Raw genomic sequence first — 26,468 nt, 5'->3', positions numbered from 1 at the left:
ATTGTTTTCCAACATAAATCTATGTTGATGGTACTATTGCTTTCATCTTTCTAGCTGCAGTGCGTTCCCTTCACATTTAGTTGGAGGTTGTTGGGTCCAGGTTTTCAGTAAATGCAGGCATAGGAGCGGTTATCCAGAACCGGTTAAGCAGAAAGCTCCAAATTACAGAGGTAATCTCTTATAGAATCCATTTTATCCAAATAATCTAAATTTAAAAAAAAAAAAATGTCCTTATTCTCTGTAAGAATTAAACCGTACCTTGTACGTGATCCAAGCTTAGATATAATAAATCCTTATTGAAGACAAAACCAGCCTATTAATTTTCGAAACAACAGGTCCCATACCTGTACATTGATGATTTTCACATTTGGGACTTTCGCTCATCTGTTCCACATTAGAGAAATAAAAACATTTAAACTATTCTGCTTAAGATCAGGCACCAACTGTACTATACTATAATGGCTGCCAAGCAAGGCTTAAGCAAATTCATAATTTTTTAAGTATTTTCGAGTTTCCTGGATGGCCTTTGATTAATGTAAGGTAACAATGCACCAAAAGTTTAATAGTGATTCCATTCCTGAACATGGAGCTGAAACATGTCTTTATAGAGCCAAAATATAATAGCGGGCTCATAACTTATTATTCCTCATGTCTGTGGGCCATATCAATAGAAGATGATGGACACACAAATCTGTTTTGAGGGCGATTTCCTTGAAGGTCGTCTTGTGGCCTACATGTCAGTATCTGAGAGAGTATTTGAGATTCTCAATGGATATGGTGCATGAGCAATGCATGCTGGACTTGTAATTTCATCATTTAGGAATAAATGTGTAATAGCCATGTGCTGCTTATGCAATCCCCATGGTTCTGTCAGGCAACCTACTTTTTCAGTTGCCTGGTGACGTTATGCACACATGCAGTGTGGCCCATTGTGTGATCCCATATTTCTATGGCCACCGAAGAGGAAGAAGAGCAGACAAAAGACATGGACTTTGGGGACAGAACTGAGATGATCTCTGTATGCTGTAACATATCAAGGCACACAGTAGAGTCCTGCAGTGGGTCGGGTACCTGCGGGTTACCCGCAAAAACCGGCTGTACCCTGCTGGTTGTGGGTAGAGGTTCTGGGTGCGGGTATAGACGTGGGTTTGCAGGTCGGGCCAAGGGTCTTCTCAATAGCGATTTTTACTCCTTTTTTCTGATCACGTCTACTTCCAATGATGTCACTTCCAGTTTACAATGACAGCACTTTCTGCTTTACTCCTTTTTTTCTGATCATGCCTACTTCCGATGATGTCACTTCCAGTTTACAATGACAGCACTTTCTGCTTTACTCCTTTTTTTCTGATCATGCCTACTTCCGATGATGTCACATCCAGTTTACAATGACAGCACTTTCTGATTCTTGATGGTCAGAGGGTCCAGGTTGCAGATAAGGTACTTGCAGGTCGGGTAGCGGGTCCAAGCGGGTAAGAATGCGGGTCTGGGTTGCGGATTGCAGGTTGCGGGTATGGGTCGTGTTCCAAAAAATTGGACCCGAGCAGGACTCTAGCACACAGGCCAGTTTAGCTATAGTTATATATGTGCCATGTAATATGTAATGTTGGCATTATTTTCTGGCGTCTTAGTTATGAAAATACATTTTATAGTAAATAGTACGTTTTTATTTTTGCTTTCACACTATAGGACCAGCAATAGAGAGATTCTTTCCCCAATAATTATGAAAATGGGCAGTGTCTGGCCTCATTTTTATGCTCCGCTGCAATTTTATATGTTCATTTGTTTAAACCCTTTATTTTTGTGTGTTGGCCCTTATTTTCATGTTATAGTCACGTTGAATCCAGTTCTCAGTTCATAAATGAAAGTTTGTTTCATATTGGACACATGGACTTCTCAGTCGTAACCCCAGTTCCTGCAACTACTAAATTCTGTACCCATACAGTGCTAGGATAGCTGGTATGAAAGCTGCATATTCGATGTAGATGCATTTGATTGTGATCAATTCTGGGGGAATGTTCTGTATATAATCCAGCAATTGATTAATGTCATAGAACTCTCTCTCTGTAGCACTTGGGTAAAACCTGCCACCTGCCTCGTGATTAAACGCAGTCGTCCTGTCATAGACTGTAAAACAAGCGATAACATTCACTCCTGGTGCTGAAAACAACAATAAATGTAAAACCTTCACTAGCTTAAATTATTAAACAGGGCTCATTTTTACACTCTTTCATTATCTCCAGTTTACTGTGCCTGCCTATTTGTCAGTTTTGTGGGGAGATTTGCTATACCATGTACTACAGAAATATCATGGCCTATGAAGAAGCTTGCACAATCTTTCCCTATGCCCCACTCTGTAATCTTTCCCGTAATTAAACGTATATATAGAACTGTACTTTTATATGGGTCTGCATAAATGGCATCCTGCCCAAACTTAAATAAACTTTACCTTTAACATTTACTGGAAATAAAAGTAAAATGAAAATAAACCCTTTTTATTAGTAGCGTTAAATAGATGTGAATGAAGAAATAGATTGTCCATCTTAGAACCTGTTAAAAGTACATGCTTTAATTGCTTGCTGTGCACTCTCTGTAAGTCTAATAGTTGGTTGGGGAATTATAGACTACTGGTGTTTCCACAGATGTGCTTAAAGGGGTGGTTCATCTTTAAGTGAACTTTTAGTATGTTATAGAATGGCCAGTTCTAAGCAACTTTTCAATTGGTGTTCTTTATTTAGTTTTTATAGTCATTGTTTTATGTACTGGAAATAAAATTAAAATGAAACTAAGCCCTTTTTTATTAGAAGCGCTAAATAGATGTGAATGAAGAAATAGGTTGTCCATTTTAGAATCTGTTAAAAGGACATAATTGATTTATTTACCTTTTTCGTCTGATTCTTTCCAGTTTTTAAATGGGGGTCCCCATCTAAGAAAAATGCTTTGTAAAGCTGCAAATGCATTGCTATTGCTACTTTTTATTACTCCTCTTTCTATTCAGGCCCTTCCCTATTCATATTCCAGTCTCTTATACAAATCAATGCATGGTTGGGTCATTTGTACCCTAGCAACCAGATTGCTGAAACTGCAAACTGGAGAGCTGCTGAATAAAAAGCGAAATAAATCAAAACCCACAAATAATAAAAAAAATAGAAACTAGGGATGCACCGAATCCACTATTTTGGATTTGGCCAAACCCCCAAATCCTTTGCGAAAGATTTGGCCGAATACCGAACCAAATCATAATTTGCATATGCAAATTAGGGGTGGGAAGGGGAAAACATTTTTTACTTCCTTGTTTCGTGACCAATAGGCATTTGTCAAGGATTCAATTCAAGTATTCAACTCGGCCGGGCAGAATCCGAATTCTGCTGAAAAAGGCCAAATCCTGGATTCGGTGCGTCCCAAATAAAAACCAATTGCATATTCTCTCAAAATATCTCTACAGCATACTTAAAGTTATTTTAAAGATGTACAACCCCTTTAAACTAAGCCACAATAGAGCATTTGCTATATATTGACATTATCTGAAGCAGATTGCTTATGCTTGATGTAGTTGATGTCCAGCAATATTAATTAGGGCATACGGTAAGCAATCCCCTCATGAAGTGCCTTTAATTATTGGAATCTAATGTTTTGGAGTGGAAGATATTCAGGTATCTACCGTATATTTCAGATGCATTATTGCTCTTTGAATCCGTTCTGAACACTCCATACTGCTTCTTTCTTTATCTACTGGCTGCCATACTGCTTCTCCTTTCTTTGGGGTAGATTCAGTAAAGGGCAAAGTGGCTAATGCTAGCAACAATTCGCCAGCGTTGCCACCCACAGGGATATCGACAATTCACTAACAAGTGCAAATTCGCTAGCGAAATAGAGTGTCGCTATTGTTCGTTCGCACTTTATCACCAGGCGACTTTTCGCTCTGGCGAAAGGTCGTTACTCCACAAATTCAGTAAAGTGCGGATTTTACTGAACGTCACCTCTTTCGTTGACTTTGCCACCTCAGACCAGATGAAGTGCTAAACAGAAGCTAGATCTTCCTCAATCTTCTGTCAATTACATGATATCCTGTGTGCCGAAAATGCATTAAAGTTCCAAAAACGCTGGCGACTTTTCCTTTTTTGAAGCAGGATTTGCCTGCAAAGTCCTAAAACCTTTTTTTGGGTAACCAGTTTTCTCCAGACATTTCGTAACATATGGAACATTCAATTTATAGTGGGCTCATGTGTAGGGCATTATATTAACTTTATATTAACTCTTGTCTTTATTAAGGTTCCCTGGACATTTGTAATAAAAAGTGGTAACTTCAAGTATTTGCACCAACATTTATAATAAATACAACTTTAAATTACCCATCCTATGCAAATTGACCTAAACTCCAGATCAATAGCGCATTTTCGCAAAGCACGAACGCTAGCGCATTTTCGCTATGAAATGCTCGCACTGCTGAAGTAACACTACAGAAAAGTCGCCCGCATTTGGCGCCCTGGACAAAATTTTGCATATTAGTGAATTGATGTAGTCGTTGAACTGGTGCGAGCTGTGCGAAGCTGACGCTGGCGAAAATTTACCCATTAGTGAATCTACCCCAGTGTTCTGGCTTGCTTCATCACTGTGTTATGGGAATCATTCCCTAAAACACAATCATTTCTTGCCATCCTGTTCAAAATGAAACATAAATGGAGGTGATTTTGTTGTCTTGTGATAGTTTCCATGACTAAAGTCTTTGAAGACACACTGCTGTACTCGGCAAAGACTATTCATTTGAGAAACCTTTGCTGCCGTATTGATCTGTTCCTTAGCAGACAGGTGAAATGTCAGCATGTTTGCAGGTTTTCATTATGACTTTCACTTTGGAAGACCTGATTGCTCTGGATGAGGGCATTTATAAGAGAGAGCAGCTCAGATGCAGGGCTTTGTGGGATAATAATTATTTCCCAACAGTAAATTCTTCAAAGGTGCAATAGTTATCTTCATTTCCTAATAGCTAGCTATCTGAGGTTGTGTGCTTGTAAGTTTGATGCAACATTTTTGTGCAGCATACCCTAACCTAAGACTAATTATATCTATAGTAATTGAGTGATGGCTACCGCTCCATTTTACTTCTGATGGTAAAAAAAAAAAAAAAATAGCGTGTTTTTTTGGCATTACTCACCAATAATTTTAGAATAAAATCATAGCTGTTGGCAAAAAAAGACATTGAAAACATATTTTGTGAAAAGTTTTTTTGGTCTTAAAGGGATACTGTCATGGGAAAAAACAATTTTTTTTCAAAAAGAACCAGTTAATAGTGCTGCTCCAGCAGAATTCTGCTCTGAAATCCATTTCTCAAAAGAGTAAACAGATTTTTTTATATTCAATTTTGAAATCTGACATGGGGCTAGACATTTTGTCAATTCCCAGCTGCCCCTGGTCATGTGACTTGTGCCTTCACTTAAGAAGAGAAATACTTTCTGGCAGGCTGCTATTTTTCCATCTCAATGTAACTGAATGTGTCTTAGTTGGACATGGGTTTTTACTATTGAGTGTTATTCTTAGATCTACCAGGCAGCTGTTATCTTGTGTTAGGGAGCTGCTATCTGGTTACCTTCCCATTGTTCTTTTGTTTGGCTGCTGGGGGGGAAAAGGGAGGGGGTGATATCACTCCAACTTGCAGTACAGCAGTAAAGAGTGATTGAAGTTTATCAGAGCACAAGTCACATGACTTGGGGCAGCTGGGAAATTGACAATATGTCTAGCCCCATGTCAGATTTCAAAATTCTGTTTGCTCTTTTGAGAAATGGATTTCAGTGCAGAATTCTGCTGGAGCAGCACTATTAACTGATTCATTTTGAAAATAAAAATTTTTCCCATGACAGTATCCCTTTAAGCATAAGGAGTTTCCCAGGTCTTCTGTTCCCTTTTCAGAATGTCCGACATCCTACCAAATGATCATATTCAAGTATTTAATGGTACATCGGATATTGTCATTATTACGTTCTGTAAATTAACTGTATCAGTTTCTGAGGCTTTTTGATGTACTCTCTAAATATGTTGGCATTACACTCCAGTGATCTGGCTGTCTTTAGATACTGTGTACATACCGTAGAAAGCAAATTTAATTCTAATCTGATTCTGGTATGTATTAATTACACATTGTCAATGATTTGTGTTGTGCAACTTGTTCTTTGCTGTTTACTGTACTGCTGATTCTGCACCATTATGGCAGTGGTCTGCTCCTTTCCCCCACTGTGCTTCCTGCAGTTATTGATATATTTATATAAAATCTACATATTTTTTAAAGCTCCCACCACCAAACACTTGTTGATAAATCCATTAATGGAGCTGATCAAAAGAAGTTGTATTCCACGCTTGCTTCATTGACACATGCACACTAACATTTCTGCCATGCCCCAATCAGGCAAGGGGCATAACTAGGGCAGAGCCTATTGCTAATCTGCATATTTTATTTTTTGTAAATAGCCGAAATCTAAAGAGGGAGAATCACAAGTGAGCAAGGTATTATTTCTCCCATATTAGCAGTAGTTATGTTTATGTAGATGAACCAGCGCTATAAGCTTGGGGTAGACAGAAAAGATAATAATCGTATATAGCGTAGTATTTCCTTGTTAGCCGTTACACCCAACTTTGTTTCAGTGGTACATGGAGTCAAGACCAGATGTATTATTAGCAATACACAGAAAATTATTTCAGTAGCAATTACTTCTGCAAATTAATTGGCAATCATTAAAAAGGCGTAATAAATGATTCTTGGAAAGTTGCTTAGAATTGCATTTGCTTTCATTATGTCAACTTTAATATCGGAGTTCATATTCCCTATAAAGGTTATAGCAGTCTATAATTATTTTTCCGAATTGCGTTTTCTAAAGGTTTATTCAAAACCCCTAAACAGCTTATTCAAATATGGCTGGAATTCCAAGGAGGACATAAGTGGAGAGAGCTACTCTCGGGCCACCCAGTGGTAGGTTTTGGTATTAGAAAGCAGGTTTTTTTGTTTTTTTTTTTTGATTGGCAAAAAATATCTCTTTCTTCGACTGAGTGACTCATTGCGGGTGACCTGCTTCTCAGTGCCAGACATGAGCTACGTTTTCTTCCTGAAGTGACAGTTATGGATCCCATCATTGTACAGATTATCTTGACAGCTGTATGGGACATTATAAAGCTGTACTTGTGCACAGTATTTTATATAGTCGTTATTCCCTGGATTTAGCCTCCTACGTTCAATTGTTATAGCCAGTATATAATCTGCTGGTTAACTAATGAATGCTTCCTGAACCAGAGCTAATGAAAGCTCCAGGGGTACATGGGCATTTGAATGAATGAAAAGACACATCAGTGAAATTGGAACGCTTACTATAATCCTTAAAGGGACATACCAGCCAGTGGCACATTTACAGTCTAATGCATGTTTTCTATAGCTGTTCATGCAGCATCCAACGTGTGATGCGGTCATGTAAGAGAGATGCTTTTTTTCAAAAGGCATTATGTAATAAAGCAATCAATCACTTCAATGGTATTTATGATCATTTGAACATTGGGGGGGGGGGTCACAGTTTTGTGTTTGTACATGAAATGATTGCGCCCCATGGCTATGCCCTTGTTTAAAAAAAAAAAAATCATATTTGCTAGTTACTTATCTGACACTGACCGGTGCATTTCACATAGTGCGCTGGAATATTAGGTAATTATATTGGCACAGTGTTCAGATGGCTTGTGAATCAGACAGATCTACATTACCCACTACTCATACACACACCAGAAGATATTTTGCAGGCAATTACACTTAGTTAGCAGGAAGGAATAGTTTTTTTTGGATGAAATAAGATCATTAAAAAAAAAAAAAAACAGGGGCAAACAGTCACTGGGAAACAGAGCTTGTTAAGAAATAGAACCCTCAGACACATTTAAGACCAGGGGGAGTGAAAAATATGGTATTTAGATGAACACGTCTTATTCCGCTGCCTTCTTTTCAAGTAAATCAGGCATCAAAGCAGAAGAGAAATCTGTTCTCTCTCCATTAATGAGATTAACTCCCTGTGTGTTGTGCTGCTGGGCTGTGGAGCAAACCAAATCATAGAATCATTTGGATTCTGTTTCTGATAATGTAACACATGACTTCCTTATTCAGCCGGTTTTATTGCAGCCATTGCAATAGGCATGTGCTGTGTGAGCAAGCATCTGCCAGGATCATCTGAATGGAAAGGGAGAGTGCGGGAATGGTTAGCTTGCTGGCGTCCAACTCCCAGCTGAAGGTTGTTGGTGTGATATGGTAGTTGGAGCTGAAAGGTTGCAGGTGACCTACCTTGGTGTAGTTTGTTTTAGAGGGATGTACATTATTACATGAAGAGCCTGGAATTTTGGCTTGGTAACCTTCCATGTATACAAAATGGCTTATAGCCAGTGCTTTATATTGGGTCTCATACACCTGTGGGCCATTGCCGTGGCATAGCTTTTTATCTATTGGGTCTCTATACAAGGCCAATTCAATGCTTGCTACTCTGTTACGATAACAAGACAGTCTCCTTTACTTTAGTTTTCGTTCACCGTACCTTTGTTTTGCGGTTGGTAACTTTGAATACTGGAGCAAAACATATTCCCAATTTGAAGACCATAACCCAAAACTACCTTTCTTTTTTGCATTTGTTTATCTCTCTCTCTCTCTCTCTCTCTCTCTCTCTCTCTCTCTCTCTCTCTCTCTCTCTCTCTCTCTCTCTCTCTCTCTCTCTCTCTCTTCCCCCCCCCCCAAAATGAAATCTACATCTAATATTTCATATATATATATATACACACAAGGTGTTCTTCCCTCGAACATACACACAGACTGTGACAGTGTTACTCTGACATTAATGTGATCTGGCAAATACAGGCCAACATGTGCAAATAGTCTGCTGCCATGTGTTTTATACATAGAGGTTCCACTTAAAGTCACTGTGCTGCGTTATAGTAAATCATGTAGCAATGGCGTCTCTTCCATCTTTCTTGGATTGTTAAACGCCAGGTTTAGGCTAGTCAGCCTCTGCACACAGCATGTCTGCATGCGCTCATCTCTGAGACTCCAAGTGTTAACTACTGAATTATAGTATAATAGATGAAGGTTCTTTCAGCTTTCCCTGCTATACTGGTGCTTTTTCTTCATCTCCTGTGTGTATTTTATGCGAGTGATTTACATATAAATTCTTACTCCTCCGCCGTTAATACAAACTACTACTTCAGCAGCCGACACTAACTGCCCATCATTTGCAATTCCCTGCACAGTAATCTGCATGTTTTGTTTTGCTGCCGCTTCTGCACCCGGTGCTCAGTTTACTGCCTCTATCCTTGTAATTCAGCATCTTATTCTGCTCCCTTTTGTGAAGAAACTATTGAGAAGGAATCTGCAGTCTGCTCATGAGAGTTCCATTTTGTGTGGATTTAATCAGCAAGCAAAACATTTAATGGCACGAGCGACTTAATTATGTTAAACCAAATAACCACCTTGTCAGTAGTATTTATTGACCTTTGGTTTTTTGTGCACTCCATGTTGTATACATGGCAAAATAACAGAACCATTTTCTTATGACAGCCAGCGTTTTATATAGGTCTGTTGGTTTGATTTCATTTGCACTCGAGTCCAGTGGGTGAATGTGTTGTCCACATGAAGCCTGGATCCAGGATCACAATAGAACATACAAAGTACGAGGGTTGGTTGGATCAGGGTCTGCTAGTTGATATTCAGAAATTTAGAGGCAATTCATATTGAACAGTAAAATCAAATGCCTGTGAAAAATGTATTGCTTTATTCAACTAGACAACATAGCAGCTCCCTTAACAGAAGTGAACATACAAATATTCTGGTAAGGGTTATTTGTTTACTGTATACTCATTGTATTTACCAAATGCAAATATTGGTATTGCATCCGTTATCCGGAAACCCGTTATCCAGAAAGCTCCGAATTACAGAAAGCCCGTCTCCCATAGACTCCATTCTATCCAAATAATCCAAATTATTAATGATTTCCTTTTTCTCTGTAATAATAAAACACTGCCTTGTGCTTGATCAAAACTAAGATATAATTAAGCAGAATGTTGACATGATTTTTTAGTAGAATTAAGTTATGAAGATCCCAAATATGGAAAGATCCGTTATCCCGAAAGCCCCAGGTCCCATTCAGTCTGGATAACAGGACCCATACCTGTACATGAAAGCTAAACACCATACATTAACTAGGTTTATTTTAAACTTGGAGAGTAGAAACGTAACAGCACACAGATAATCATAGGCTCCATTTGCTGTGTGAAGAACCCAAGGGCCAAGGCCCCTGGGATTGGTACAAACCTGCTTTCAAGGAATCTTAAAGTACTGTGGGTCATGCTGTGAGGTATGTAGTGTCTCCGTCTGTTGGGTGTATTTTATTCTGTGGAATAAGCGCAGTGCCAGATCCTTCAGTGGCATGCTGGCTTTATTCACATTCAGAAAGAGAGAATTCTTTGAAGGTTTCCTAAGGACGTCTGCTTCTGTACATGCCTTGTTTGTGTGTTATTTTTAATCCGTGGGTGAGAGAGAGGCTTTGCCTGCTTGTGTTCAGTAATTAGATGTGAACCATACAGTACAACTGACACTTTATGCCAAATGTCAAGCGCCATGAACCGTCCTCCCTCCCTCCCCCCCACCCACTTCTCTTTACAGATTGCTTTTTCTGTTAGCTTAAAACCAGAAACCTTATTAGAAAGTAATTACCACAGCACATACTCAATGATTGGTTAAATGCATCAGTAATGCCCTGGGTTGTTAGGCAGCTGCTTGCTGCGTGCCCATAGTGCACAGAGGTTTGATTTACAAAATGCCTTTGTGCCGCACAAATCAGATACAGCAAAGCCATTTAAACTGGGGACAATGTCACTATATAGCAACACAAGTGTGAAGTGATTCTAGTCTACACTGACGGTCTGTACTCAGGTTCCTTTATTGGATTGGATATATTGCATAAAACAGCCCTACTTTGACTAAATGAACAATTTTTCATGAAAATATTATTTTGTAGTTGTAGGTCCATTGGGTAAACCTTCATAGAAAAACTAATTTTAATGGGGTTGTTCACCTTCCAAACGCATTTTTAGATTGTTCCCCAGAAATAAAGACTTTTTTTCAATTACTTTCCATTATACTGTTTTTCCAAAATCTCAGTTAAAAGTTTAATGTTTCTGTCTCTGGTGTTTGAGTCTGGCAGCTCAGTAATTCAGGTGCAGACTTAAGCTGGCCATAGATGTTGAGATTTTTAAAAGATCCGATCATCATCGTGAGACCATGATTGTCTCGGAACTATCGTACAATTGTACGAATTGTCCATCAACTAAAAAGACCAATTTGACAGGAAAACAAAGGGTAGCTGCCTGCTTGTCCCTGCAAACATACATAGATTGCAATGGGACCAATAAAGATTTTTTTAACCTGGCCGATGTCGGCCGAAAAACCATAAGATGTACGATCGTTCGAATCCCACTAACCGCACGATAATTTCAAAGGATTGGTCGGACTTCGCTAAAATCGGTCGTTTAGCAAGAGAAATCTTTGCGTCTGTGGGGACCTTTAAAATTTTGCAACATTTAGTTGATACATTTCTCAGCAGCATCTCTGGAGTATTAGCAACTATTGTATCAATTCTAACAGCTGCCTGGAATGAAACCCAAAGATAAGAAATGTATCAACTATGTATATCCATTTAGAACCGTTTACAGGGTCAGCGACCCCCCTCCCAGAGCTGCTTCACAAGGTGAAAAATTACACTTTAATATTAGAAAAACAGTCACACATAGAAAATAGAAAGTCATAATTTATGGTGATCTATCTGAAAACAACTAGTTGTTTGAAGGTGAACCATCCCTTTAAGTGCTAATGGCTGCCCACCTGGCTCATAAGATTCAGTGTGTTTTGACACACAACCCAACATACAAGTTTACACCAGCCAATAAATGGACACAGCTCTTGTCTTCTACTCCCACATTATTTCCTGTTACATATTTCTCTGAGAGATCACACAGACCATCACAAAATGGTGGCTGAAGGTAAACGTTGTGATAGACCAATGTTTACTGATATCTCTATCTGTATATGCCAGTTTGGTAAGATTCTTTAATAGGTCAAGTTTTATGTAAACTTCTGTATATGTTTAATTATTTATTATGAAGGTACCCAATAATGCCATCTGAACTATAGAGCTGCACAGCAGTGTTGGCACTGCCATCTTGAGTGGTAATGACCTGAAACAAAGGAGCCGGTGTACTTGCCCAGGATGACAGAATTGGCATTTACACTTGCTCATCAGTCACTGGCATGCAAATGATGTGGCTAGAAACAGTGCTGCACAACTGTCCTGTTTGGAAGGTGACAGTGACATGGTAGGGGTTCTGCCATTGCAGCTAAAAATTCACTAGCTTTTTTTTTTTTTCACCTTTGCGTTAACAGAAGAAAGCTAAGCAAAGAAAGTTTAAGGGTAGGGACACACTGGGCGATTTGGGGAGATTTAGTCGCCTGGCGACTAATCGCAGCGACTTTTCTCCCCGAATGCTTCCCCTCTCTCTGCGCCTGGCTAAAATGAAAAATCGCCTGCGCTAATCACACGCAGCGATTCGTTTTCCGAAGTCGCCCGAAGTTGCCTCACGAGGAAACTTCGGGCGACTTCGGAAAACGAATCGCCGCGTGTGATTAGCGCAGGCGATTTTTCATTTTAGCCAGGCGCAGAGAGAGGGGAAGCATTCGGGGAAGATTGGTCGTGGAAAGTCGCGGCGATTAGTCGCCAGGCGACTAAATCTCCCCAAATCGCCCAGTGTGTCCCAGCCCTAAACAGAGAAAATCATAAAAACTGGGTTATTTACGTAGCAGAGAATGATCACTGTTTATAAATTACATCCTGTGTTTTTAAAATGTTGGTAACCCTTTAAAGGGATTCTGTCATGATTTGTATAATGTAGTTTTTATTTCTAAATTAGACTGGTAACACTGTACATAAGTCACTCTACCATGTAAAACTTCATTCCTGAACCAGCAAGTGTATATATATTTTTTTTTTAATTGTAATATTGGTGTGTAGGCAGACATCGCGGGTCATTTTGCCTGGTCATGTGCTTTCAGAAAGAGCCAGAACTTTAGGATGGAACTGCTTTCTGGCAGGCTGTTGTTTCTCCTACTCAATGTAACTGAATGTGATGCAGTGGAATCTGGATTTTACTATTGAGTGCTGTTCTTAGATCTACCAGGGAGCTGTTATCTTAGGGAGCTGTTATCTGGTTACCTTCCCATTGTTCTGTTGAACTGCTGGGGGAGAAAGGGAGGAGGCAATATCACTCCAACTTGCAGTACAGCAGTAAAGAGTGATGTTTATCAGAGCACAAGGCAGCTGAGAATTGACAATATGTCTAGCCCCATGTCAGATTTTAAAATTAAATATAAAAAAATCTGTTTGCTCTTTTGAGAAATGGATTTCAGTGCAGAATTCTGCTGGAGCAGTACTATTAACTGATACATTTTGAAAACAAAATTTCTCCCATGACCGTATCCCTTTAAGCAGTTACTGGGCAAAACTGATTTAGAAATGCAAAAAACAGTGCCTAGCTGGTATTTTCTGGTAGTTCAAGTTTCTTGTGACGATTGCTTGATTTTAGCGACTCCACTAAAAGGCTTGAAGTGGGTGCTCTGGGATAAATATAGCAGCATGGAGCTCTAAAGTAGGCGTTACAAGCAACAAGAACTCAAATAAAGCAGGAGCATTCTTTCTGTGATACAAAACAGAGCTCTTTATTTCGTCCTATTGTAACCTGAAGTTGAGATTCACTGTATTACATGGGTCTAGACTAGAAGTGGTCCCTCTTCTTCCCATCCCTGTAATGCATACTGAGGAGTAGCTGGTGTGTGTACTCGCTACATTATGTTGGTTTAGATGTGCCTCCAGTGTGAGGCAGGTCTATTTTTGAATAGCTAAATTTGCATCCACAAATGAAAACAACCTATTAGCCTTTATGAAGCACCTGGCTGTGCCGATGCCAGAGGGAATTCTGTGCTTAGGTCGATCTTATTACTAAATACAGGTGCAGAGAGAGGAGCTTATGGAGAATGGTTTTTTCACTGCTTTCTGGAACCTTTTTGATTGTCGGTAATGATGTCCACCTTGAAAGCTTTTTTTTCATTAGCCACAATCTTCAAGATTTCTAATGTGGTCTCTTTATACACACATGCCTCATCATACAGAGTATGTTGGAAATTAATGGCATTGGGTCTCTTAAGGATACTTTGGACCAGATTTAAGTGTTTTGCGATCTCTGTTTAAACTGCGGGGGGTGAGATATTTTGCCAGGGAATCTATTAAAAGAACTGTAACACCAAAAAATAAGTGTTTTAAAGGATAGAGAATATGATGTACTGTTGCCCCACAATGGTGAAACGGATGTGTTTTGTTTTAGAAACATAACTATATTTTTTTTTATAAAGAAGCTTCTGTGTAGCCATGGGGACAGTCACTCGAGCTTGGTAGATAACCGATATGTTACGTAGAATCTAATTGTATACTACAGAGCTTAACTATTATAAGCTGTGTAACCTGTGCCTTTTTTCCCAGCTTGAATGGCTGCCACCATGTCTGCACAGCAGCTTGTTTTATATATACTATCGTAGTGTTTCTGAAGCAAACATGCCAGTTTTACCAGTGCAGTGTGATACTAAATTATATTTTCATTACTTTAACACACTTTCTTATTCTTATTACTGTTACTTTAAGCATATTATAAGAAAGGATGTATTGCAGATGCATGTCCCTTGGGATCCTGAGCATGAGGGCTATCCGACAGTGCTACGCAATATGTTGGCGCTATATAAATACATGTTAATAATAATAATAATATCCTGCACTATGATGAGATCTTTTCCTGTAGCTAATATGAATCAAGAATAAATTAGAATTATAAACTGTGTATATTCATTTATTTGTTGTAAAAGGTTTTAAAGTTTAGTTGTTTGTCCTGCAAGTCTCTGTAAATAACAGCAGTTCTTTGTTGCCCTACCTTGGGCAGCTGCTTAACTAGACTGAAGGTTTGACTCGGGTTAGACTATTTTGGTCCCTAACATGTGTCTTTCTCTTTTGTAAGCCATTTTCAGAATAATAGCAGTGTAATTGAATCATTAATTGAGGCTTGTTCCAAATACCAGCAGTGTGTGTTAAATTAGTATGATTATTCATTTTGTAAAGAAGAGTCAAGTCTAGAGTGAGTTTATTGTCATTTCATCCATATACGTTTGTACAGTACACAGTGAAACTAAACAACGTTCCTCTAGGACCATGGTGCTACACAACACAACATAGATGTACCGGACAACCGACAAAAAGTGCAAGAATATGCAACTCCTACAAGACCGGACAGCATAGTGCAGGGACAGGACAAGACAGTGTACACTCAGCAGATGTAATATGTTAAGTAAATAATGCTAAACGTTAGACATGATGGGTGTATCATTGTGACATGACAGTAGCAAGAACATGACAAAGTGCAGATGTGCTCATAGGGAACAACTGTATCCAATGGCTATTCATCCATACAATGGCGTACAGTGGCTGTGTAACGTTGTGGTATATAGTAAGGTCAGATGGAGTGTGTGTGTGAGAGAGATCTGTCTGGTCCCTGAGTATTCAGGAAGTATTGCAGGAAGAAACTGTTACACAGTCTGGTAGTGTGGGCCCTAATGCTTTGGTACCTTTTTCCAGATGGCAGGAGTGTGAACAGTGAGTGTGAGGGGTGTGTTGGATCAGCCACAATGCTGGTGGCTTTACGGATGCAGCGAGTGGTGTAAATGTCCGTGATGGAAGGAAGAGAGACGCCTATGATCTTCTCTGCTGTCTTCACTATCCTCTGTAGGATCTTGCGCTCCATGACAGTGCAGTTCCCAGCCCAGACAGTGATACAGCTGCTCAGGATGCTCTCGATAGTCCCTCTGTAGAAGGTTTTGAGTATGGATGGTGGGAGATGGGATTTCCTCAGCTTGCACAGGAAGTAGAGGCGCTGTTGGGCGTTCTTGACTAAGTAGCTGGTGGTGTGGGACCAGGTGAGGTTCTCGACCAGGTGAGGTTCTCTGCCAGGTGGACACCAAGGAATTTGGTGCTTTTGACGATCCCCACATTAGAGCTGTCGATGTACAGTGGCAGGTGGTCACTCCTAGTCTTCCTAAAGTCAACAACCATCTCCTTTGTTTTGTCTACATTGAGAGACAGGTTGTTGGCTCTGCACCAGTCTGTTAACCGCTGCACCTCCTCTCTGTATGGTGACTCGTCATTATTGCTGATGAGACCCACCACGTTCGTGTCATTAGCAAACTTTATGATGTAATTTGTGCGGTGCGTGGCTGCACAGTAATGCGTCAGCATAGTGAACAGTAGAGGACTAAGCACACAGCCTTGAGGGGCTCCGGTGCTCAGTGTGGTGGTTCTGGAGATGATGTTTCCAACCTTGACTGACTGAGGTCTGTCGGTCAGGAAGTCCAGAACCCAACTGCAGAAGGAGGTGTTCAGTCCAAGCAGGCTCAGCTTTTCTATCAGATGCTGAGGAATGATAGTGTTGAATGCTGAACTGAAGTCTATGAACAGCATTTGAACGTAGGTGTCTTTTTTTTTTTTTGTTCAGATGAGAGAGGGCCAGATGGAGGGTGGTGCTATTGCATGGTCTATTGAGCGATTTTGATGGTATGCGAACTGTAGGGAGTCCAGTGCTGGTGGCAGCAGGGTTTTGATGTGTTTCTTGACGAGCTTCTCAAAATGCTTCATGATGATGGGGGTGAGTGCCACAGGACGGTAGTCATTGAGGCAGGACACTGATGACTTCTTCGGCACATGGACAGTGGTGGTGGTTTGGTACTTCGGGACAGTGGAGGTGTTAAAGATGTCAGTGAAAACATCTGCCAGCTGATCTGCACATTCTCTTAGCACTCTTCCAGGGATATTGTCTGGTCCTGCAGCCTTCCGTGCAGTGTGCCTTCCTGCAGTGTGTCAGTTAAGGCCCTTATTTAAGGAAGGGAGGCAGCAAATGTTGTGCCGGCTGGTTATAGTGCATAGTAAAATGGGTTGTTTCAGACATTTTTCAGGAGAATAAAGTTCAGAAGAATAAAGAAGAATAATGATTAAAAAGTTGTTTGGAGAGGGGAAAACATATAAAGAAGTGCAGAAAATGATAGGCTGCTCAGCTAAAATGATCTTAAATGCTTTAAAATAGCAACCAAAACCTGAAAGACATGGAAAAAAAAATAGCAAACTACCATTCAAATGGATAGAAGAATAGCCAAAATGGTAATGACTCAGCCAATGATCAGCTCCAGGAAGATCAAAGAAGGTTTAAAGTTACTTGTACTGTTACAATTAGAAGATGCCTATGTGAAGCCAAGCTATCTGCAAGAAGCCCCCACAAAGTCCCATTGTTGAAAAAAGACGGAAGAGCTTATAATTTGCCAAAGAACATACTAAATGGTCTAAAGAGAAATGGCGCAGCATTTTATGGACTGATGAAAGCAAGATTGTTCTTTTTGAGTATAGGGGCTGCAGACAGTTTGTCAGACAACCCCCAAACACTGAATTCAAGCCACAGTACAGTGTGAAGACAGTGAAACATGGTGGCACAAGCATCATGATTTGTGGGGATGTTTCTCATACTATGGTATTCAGCCTATTTATCTCATACCAGGGATCATGGATCAGTTTCAATACATCAAAATACTTGAAGAGGTCAAGTTGCCTTATGCCGAAGAGGAAATGCCCTTGAAATGGTTGTTTCAACAAGACAACAACCCAAAACACAACAGTAAATGAGTAATAGCTTGGTTCCAGACCAACAAGATTGACATTATGGAGTGGCCAGCCCAATCCCCCGGATTTTTGGGGTAACATCGAAAATGCTGTTTCTAAGGCAAAACCAAGAAATGCTGAAGAATTGTGGAATGTAACAGGTGCCAGAAGTTGGTGGACTCCATGCAACACAGATGTGCAGCAGTTCTCAGAAACACTGATTATACAACTAAATATTAGTTCAGTGAAGGAAAGCAAAATCTTGAAATATTTTTCACTTTGTACAATGATTGTTTGAGCTTGTAAAGAAGAATGCAGACACTGCTATTTTTTGGAACAGCCTAATATTCCATTTTCTTCACTTTCTGTAAAGGAATACAACAAATTTTTATACATTTTTCTTCATGTTTTGATTCGAATAGAATGCACAGTGTTCCCAATGCATTTGCTGTATAGAAATAATGGACTTCTGATATAGGTAATGTACAAGATTTTGCAGGGTGACAGTTTCTGCAAGAACAGAATCCTGAAGTCTGACTCCTCCATGCTGACGTTAAATACACATCCAAGCCGCTTGCTTTTGTGCAGTGGCACAATGAAGAGCTTTGCTCTGTGAGCAGCCAGTTTTAATATCCAGCGCATCATCTTGCTGCCTGGGCTCACACTTGAGTGAACATGCTGATGGATTATAGCAGCCATAACCAAGCCTTCTCATTTCCTGCCTTCCATTACTGCGCTCAATCATGCTGCTGGCCCTTTGTGACCAGGCGTGTCCTCTGAGATAAGTCATCAAGACATGTTTCTATTAGAAAAGCTCTGGTAGACTAAACATTCATTAGATATCGCTTGCAGCTTGAAAGGTTGCCATCTCTTTGTTGGTCCAGCCTTAGAATCATTTACTGAAGTTTCTATAATAAAATCCTTCACACTCTCACATTAAATGCATATAGTTTATATTGCCTTTTTTAGCTTTAAATGAATTAAATTAAAAATAAAAACTGGGTAAATAAATAGGCTGTGCAAAATAAAAAATGTTTCTAATATAGTTAGGCAAAAATGTAATATATAAAGGCTGGAGTGACTGGATGTCTAACATAATAGCCAGAACACTACTTCCTGCTTTGCACCTCTCTTGGTTTCCACTGATTGGTTACCAGACATTAACCAATCTGTGACTTGGAAGGGGGGGGCATGGGTCATAACTGTTCCTTTTGAATCTGAGCTGAATGCTCAGTTCTGTCCCATGGGCCCCCCCTAAGTCATGGATTGGTTACTGCCTGGTAAACAATCAGTGGAAACCAAGAGAGCTGAAAACAGGAAGTAGTGTTCTGGAAGTAGTTAGACATCCAGTCACTCCAGCCGTTAAACATTACATTTATGGCTAATTGACTATTTTAGAAAAAAAAAATTCACATATCTATTTACCCAGTTTTTATTTTTACACTGAACTGTTCTTTTAAAATGTGCTAGTTCATATAAAACAAATTCATATAGTGCTAGTAGTTTCCCCCTCTCTGTGTTATGAAGGAAAGGCATACCTCCCAACATTTTGGAAATAAAAAGACTTTTTTTTGCATGTAGTGCAGCAATTTTTTTGACCACACCCGTTTTGTGGCCGCACCCCCTAATTACCATGTTCATTTTACAAAGTTTGGCAGGTTATAAAAATTTGAAAATATTTTTCCTTATCTAAACTGTTAAAATTACTTATTTTCTTATCTTTAAATTGTTATAAAGCATCTTAGTTGCACCTGTTAGCTATACTGGCCTCAAAAGCCAATTAAGCTAGAAACGTTGTTTCTTTTTATGGCTGTTCAGTGCAGAGAAAAGAGGGACTTTCCAGAACAAATGAGGGACTGAGGGTTGAGCTGTCAAAAGAGGGACTGTCCCTCTGAAAAAGGGACAGTTGGGAGGTATGAAAGGAATACCGAATGATCCCAGTGGAGACAATTCTTGTACTTGTCCTGACTATAACTAATATTCCACTGTAAGCAGTGCAGTAGGTGGTCCATAGTTATTGAATTTGATAAGTGGGGTGAGTCTTTGGTGAAAGAGGATTGACAGCTGCTGTTGTAAATTATACACCGACCAATAAGCTGCTGATTTGGTTTGGTGAGGCAGCTTTTGTTAGCCCATATATGGCTAGCTGCTTCAGGAGTCTATTAAACCTATCTGTAATTGCTTTTTTTGCTTACTGTGTTGGTCATTTTGTTTGAAGGGTTATTAAATGCAACTTTCAAGGGTTTTTAAAATTTAAACTCATTATAAATAGTATAGGTATGAAATACATTTTTCAGAATGCAGATTACATGGGGTTTTTCCAGGTGAGATAATAATGTAGAGCATTATAATGCTACTAAAACACATTTATTTCTATTATTATATATGTAGGAAGCAGCGTATTCCATGGCGCTTTTCAGGGATTAGACATGACTCTCATCAGTCCCTGTCTCAGGGAGATCTAGCAAATGATGTGGTATATCTGATTGCTAGGGTTCAAATTACCCTAGCAACCAGGTATTAATTTGAATAAGAGACTGGAATATGAATAGAAGAGGCCTAAATGGAAAGATGAGTAATAAAAAGTATCAATAACAATACATTTAGGGTAGGACTACACAGACGTTTTTGTCGCGATCCGACACGCTGTGACGGAAATAAGGTAAGAGATAGAAAATGTCAGTTGCGTCCTACCGTGTAGTCCTACCCATACAGACTGACCCTCATTTGAAAATTGTAAAGTTATTAAAAAAACTGCAAAAAAATGAATAAGCCCAATTAAAAGGTTGCTTAGAATTGGCCATGCTATAACATACCAAAGGTTAACTTAAACCACCCCTTTAATCAGCCCATGAGCCTTCATTGGGACATAATTAGTCAACTTTAATGGAGATAAGCAGCAGTACCTTGGAACAGGTTGTACAATATTTTAGATTGCAAGCTCTTTTGGACAAGGCCTTCTCTACCTCTTGCATTTACAGCTTGGAACTGTGGAATATGTGAGTGGGCTGTGAGAATCCTGAAAAAATTCCTATCCATTTATGTCCAGTGGAGATGTCTATCTATCTATCTATCTATTTATTTCTTGATAAAGGTCCTCTATATAGGACTGAACCGTCGACTTGCACCATTTTTGCATATAAATGAAGTCTCATGAGTGGTCTATGTTATTCATGCGGATGTACATAGCTAGTAATGCACATCACTGTGTAGATTTACAATACATTTAAAAGTGGAACATACATTATAGTTAATACACTGAAATCCAGTGTTTCTTGTTGGGCTCTAGGTGTTTTTTCATATGTGCCTGTGAATGTTAGTTAACACATGCCTTCTCAGACTTTAACATCTCTTTAAAGACAAGCACTGTGATTGGTTCTTATCACATGGTTCCAAATCACTGTATAAAGGCCACATTGGCACACAGCTGAGTGTGGAATCCTAGGAAGGCTGAGTCTGTCCTTTCACATCATTGAAAGAGCTTACCAAGCGCTTGTACGTGGTGCTCAGACTGGAAGTAGAAGAAGTAATGAGGCAGTTTAAAGCCCTCTTACAGAATGTCTGCCAGACAGCTGCTGGCTACATAGAATTAATGATTTAACTGTGTGTGGATTTGAACTGTGTGGGAGGCACTTTCTCATCTGCTACAAACTCCTGCTGAACAAATGGCTTTTGGGGTTACCATATGTAATATATGGGTTAAGGAGAGTGTGTTTAGGCACTAAACATGCATTTGATGCTTGGGGCATAGCACTGGTTGACGGCTCTTGTTTTAAACCAACTTCTTGTTAGCAATCACCTTCAATTCTGATGATGTATGGATCAAATCAAAACAGATTTGCAGTTTGTCTTTTTTTGTGTGTGATTACAATCTGCACCTCACGGCTAATGTCTCAGCAGGCTGATTCTCATCTTGTGGATAAACAGAGCAAGAATCAGCCTCTATGTTCCAACCTGCTTTTGAAAGTGCCTTGACCTGGAGCCACTTCATCAGCACCTGTGCAGGCACATGGAGCAGATTTTGACTCGTGAAAGCGTGCAGTTTAGTGCCAAAATCCACTCTGTGAGCCTGATTGGAGCGTGGGGGCTGATTCCCAGCCTATGTTTATCTGCAGGCACATGACTGGCTGACCATTCATAAGAAGTTCTAAGCTGAGGACTAGGTTTAACCAAGTTTGCAGGATATTGACCATTGTAGCTGCCCAAAACAATGCCTCCTTGTCCCCATTTTGATACTGATGGTGCTGGAAAAGCTTGTTGGTCAAGTACAACATGTAAATATAATATATGCTCAGTTCACCCTTTAATCTGCCACTTTATAAATGTTCCTATTTGTAGGTCTTGTTGAATAAAGTTGCATGTACTTTTCTTTTCAGTTGATGACAGCACCTCTTCATATTGAGCATTTTCCATCTTAAGTCTCCCTTCCTCTTATTTCTCTAGATAAAAGTATTAAAATCTTTGACACTGTCTCAAGTCAATACATATTTTCATCATCACTATTACAGAGTATATCCTGTGCCTGGCATAATGCTGCCACCATCTGGTAATTTGAGTACTTGCATTGTCCATTGCAATGTAGATTTTTCAATGAGGGTGCATTAAACTCTTAATAACATTCCACCCTCTTCTTTCTTCCCCATTTAGAAAACCACAGATATGTGTTATGTTGGGATTGGATATTCGTACAGGCTTACAGCTTGTAAATAAAAAGAAAAAAAAAAGAAAATGTGATTGCATAGGAGAAAAATAAATAAACACATTGTGGTTGGCCTCACCATGCAAGAATGTTAATTTCCCTCTAGGCCTTTCTCAACTTCCTGTTCCATTTGGAATATGGGAAAAATATATTTGCTGCTCATTATTGCTTTCTCTTGTTCGCCAGTCCTTCATGCATAGTTTCAGCTAGACTGCCAACAAATGAATATCGTTTAAGCCCCCAGCAGGTTCCTTGCTCTGTGTCCATGTTATATTCACGTGAAGAAAGCATTCAACATCTCTATTACAATAGTAATATGACCCCTTGAGAATGCTCAGCAGCAGAATGGGGTCAGACTGTTTAACTTGAGCATTAGAGAAAGTTAGAAATTGTATCTACTCGGTCGGAACTCTCAGCCAATACAATTTCATCAGTATTGAAAGCAGTATCCATGTGCCCCTTGCTATGCACTTCTAGTTGTGTATATAGAAACAGTGTAACAAAAGCTAATTAACAGACCTGTGAAGACGCATGCAAGGCATTGTGGGAACTGCACTCTTGGCTTGAGAAGAACTGGTCTGGTACATTGTTTCAGTTGTCAGAAATACAGTAGAATTCCCCCATTTTACATTTTCTGGGGACCAGGAAAAATGTTTTAAAATACAGGAAAATGTTAAATCAGGGAAATGTGTTAAAGTAACTTTTTCTTAAAGTACTAAAGGGATATAAGCACAGGCGTCCGTTTTAGTTTTTGGGTACCCCAGGCCCAAATTTTGATGTAAAATCTGGGAAAACGTTTCTTAAAACCAGGGAAATGCACTAAAAATTGGTTGGACCACAAATGAAAAATGTAAAATGCGGGAAAACTTATGTGTGCGTGCGTGCATGTGTTCCAAAAAAGTAGGTGCACACCAGGAACTTTTATTTATTTTTTTAATTACTTTTATTGAAGCAATTAAAAACAGGCCATTTCAGTCTCCATCTAAGACCTTTATCAAAACGGATTGAAACGTTGGCCTGTTTTTAACTTCCTCAACAGAAGTAGTGTCTTTTTTAACTTTTTAAAAAGTTCCTGGTGTGTGCCTTCTTTTTTTGGAACTCTATTAACATAACTACATTTGGGTAGCACCCAGGTCATTTGATTATACAAAATGGTGTACACAGCACGTACGTACGTACAGATATAGGCAAGTAAGTAATTTGTTCAAGATATATAATTTAATTGGCAAAGTTGTTGTATAATTGAAATAATCTATTGCCTGTACTATAATATATAATCTATCTACTCTTTCAGAGCAAGAGAGACCATCTCCTGATGAATGTGAAGTGGTACTATCGCCAGTCAGAGGTGCCAGATTCGGTCTATCAGCACTTGGTACAAGACCGGCATAATGAAAATGGTAAGTTCCAAAACACACGCCACCTTGTCCCCAAGAATATATAAGTACCATTGCCTCATAGTACTTATTGATTTTTTGATCTGGACAGATCTTTCCCCACATGTATTTAATATTAATTATTGATGAACTCTGTGACAGCATTGGATTCATGAATATGTTGCATTGTGTCTTTGGGATAAAAGTAGGAAAGGGGTTGTATGTAAAGGTAATGCTCCTGGCTTTCCCAGTTTTCTTTGCAAACCTTTAGCTTGCAGTAGCTTCAAAGCTCCGGATTGCTGACAAAACTTGGGGAGCCATGAAGATGAAAGCTGGCCACAAAGCAGCTGAATTTCTGTTTATTTATTCATGTCCTTGGACTGATCAGCAGGATATTTGTAGGGCACGTGGAGGCAGACTGATTTTTGTTGTTTAAATAGGTTCTATGTACTCCAATCTAATATGAAATCTAGCTTTCTGTGTATGTTGCCAGTTATGGGGGTATCCAGAGAGTTCAGCAACAATGGGGAGATCATACTTGATGCTTGTTATTTGCTGAATTTGTGCTTCCACCTACAGATACTGGTCGAGAACTGATTATCACAGATCCAGTTATTCGGACTAGAGAGCTGTTTATCTCTGATTATGTTGATACATACCACGCAGCTTACCTCAGGTGAGTTCTTAAAGATGCGGTTACCTTTGTGTGCCTAGCCCCCCACTTCTACATAGTATAGGTTCAGTCATAAAGTACTTGCATACACATATAGCCATACAATGCAATGTACAGTTCTTGATTACAAGGCCATATTTGCATGGAGCATCGCTCAAGCTTACCCTGAATGTACAGATCTTTAATTTTAAGTTCAGCTTGGCTCTAAATCTCCAATATTTATTATTGTGATTGACACTGGCACTTCTACTTCCTTCTGTGCAGGCCTCTTCATGCTGAAATGTTGTAGGCCTATACAGTACCACATATGTTGACTGTGACTGCTGTGATGTATTTTATTTTATACACATAGGACGTTCTCACCATATTTACAGGTTTGCTGGTCCTGCCATAACTCTACCTGTGGATTATAAGAAATGGCTGTATGTATGCAGACAACATCTTTGTGCATTACAGGTTCCAGCTGTTGTGTATGCCAGTACTTGCTTGATACAGATAAATATAGCAAACAGAAACCGTTTTTTTGTCTACGTTTTGCATGCCTTTGTGCCACTTGTACAGCAGCTCAGAGCAGAGGTGATGTGTGTTGGTCATGAAACAGAATAATGAAACAGAATATTCACAGTTACTTTAATGCTGAGGGAAGTGGGAAGTTTATAGAGGCGTCTGGTCAGTCTCAGGCAGAATTATAAAGGTGAAGATGAAATTCTTTTCCTGGCATTCATTTTGCTCTTGGCAGCTTGCATTAAGAATGCCGTCAACATGAAACCAAGTAATCTGCTTGATAATAACACTCAGATGGCGCCTAAATAAAACCATCTGGAGACATTTGTTTTGTTCAGAGCCACATAGCCAGTGCTGCTGATTTCAAGGCAAATTAGCTCCAACTTGTGCTGGGGTGTTAGGCTTTTGAGACAAGGGACTGGATAATCTTTTAATTTAACTTATCACGCTGTTTCGCACAAGTGCTATACATTCTAAACAGCCCCTGCCATGATTAAAGGTAGCTCTGTTCTTGTAATGCAATCAAACATCCATAGCTGTTGAAACATGCACAAATTGTTGACATATAATCGTATCATGCAGCAGCTTTTTCCATATATTCAACTGCCATCTATGCAAGATTAACATTCTAATAATTATACTGGCTTGTTTAAGTGCACACACACATGTAACCGTTTCAGTGATCAGGTGATCAGTCAGTTCAGTGTAGATACGGTATTACTTGCTGAGAATCATAAGCCAAGGAATAAAACAGAATGTTTTATTTTTAGCCTATGTAGGGAACATAAACCTGATAAAACCTTGCAGCATTTGCAGTTTTTTTTTACGGAAGACTAAAACTGGCTAGAAATGCTGTGTCTTTGTGTACTGGATTTACTGTATTGGCCCAGATTTTGGTATCGCTATACCAATAATGAGCTATGTCTTCAAAGTTGTCCATGGAATTCACCAACTTTTTGTCTTGTTAGGCTCTTTTTTTTTTTTGATACTGCACATGCTCAGTGTGCTCTGGGCTCCTGTCGAGAGAGGCTCTTTATTCAGTTGCAAAATTCACTGGTCTTTATGCTGGTGCATAATGTAATAATAATGCAAATAATAATAATGTGAATTCTTTACTTATCAGTCTTGTATTGTAAATGTTACTGTTCTTTATGATGAGTAGATCCCTAAAGTCATGTACCTGGCAGCATCCTAAAGCAGAAAGGAAGATGGGGAATTACTGGGGGCATCTTAAGAGGCGCAGACCATCACTCTTAAAGTGTGCTGGTCTGCAGTAATCAAGCTTCACAGGCTCATGCACAATTAGATAATTAGAATGTAATACGTGTTTTTATTATCTTCTTGAAGGCTGCAAACCTGTACAGACAGTCCCTAGTGCCTTTGAAACATTCAGTTTATCGCGCTCTGTATATCATTTCGGGATGCAT

The 26,468-nt window shown here is 39.4% G+C and overlaps 1 protein-coding gene across 6 annotated transcripts in view; it reads left to right on the top strand.

Annotated features, from left to right (window-relative positions):
* rere.S (arginine-glutamic acid dipeptide repeats S homeolog) overlaps positions 1-26,468 on the top strand; it is a 234,731-nt gene that overhangs the window by 146,864 nt on the left and 61,399 nt on the right. For all 6 annotated transcript variants that reach the window (XM_018226743.2, XM_018226741.2, XM_018226742.2 and 3 more), the window contains 2 exon segments: positions 23,783-23,888; positions 24,444-24,540. In XM_018226743.2, coding sequence (XP_018082232.1) covers positions 23,783-23,888; positions 24,444-24,540 — 203 coding nt within the window.

This window comes from Xenopus laevis, chromosome 7S, assembly GCF_017654675.1.
Source record: "Xenopus laevis strain J_2021 chromosome 7S, Xenopus_laevis_v10.1, whole genome shotgun sequence".
In the NCBI taxonomy this organism is placed as follows: Eukaryota; Metazoa; Chordata; class Amphibia; order Anura; family Pipidae; genus Xenopus; species Xenopus laevis.
The sequence above is the reverse complement of the archived record's forward strand: the minus strand, read 5'-3'. Positions and strand labels throughout refer to the sequence as shown.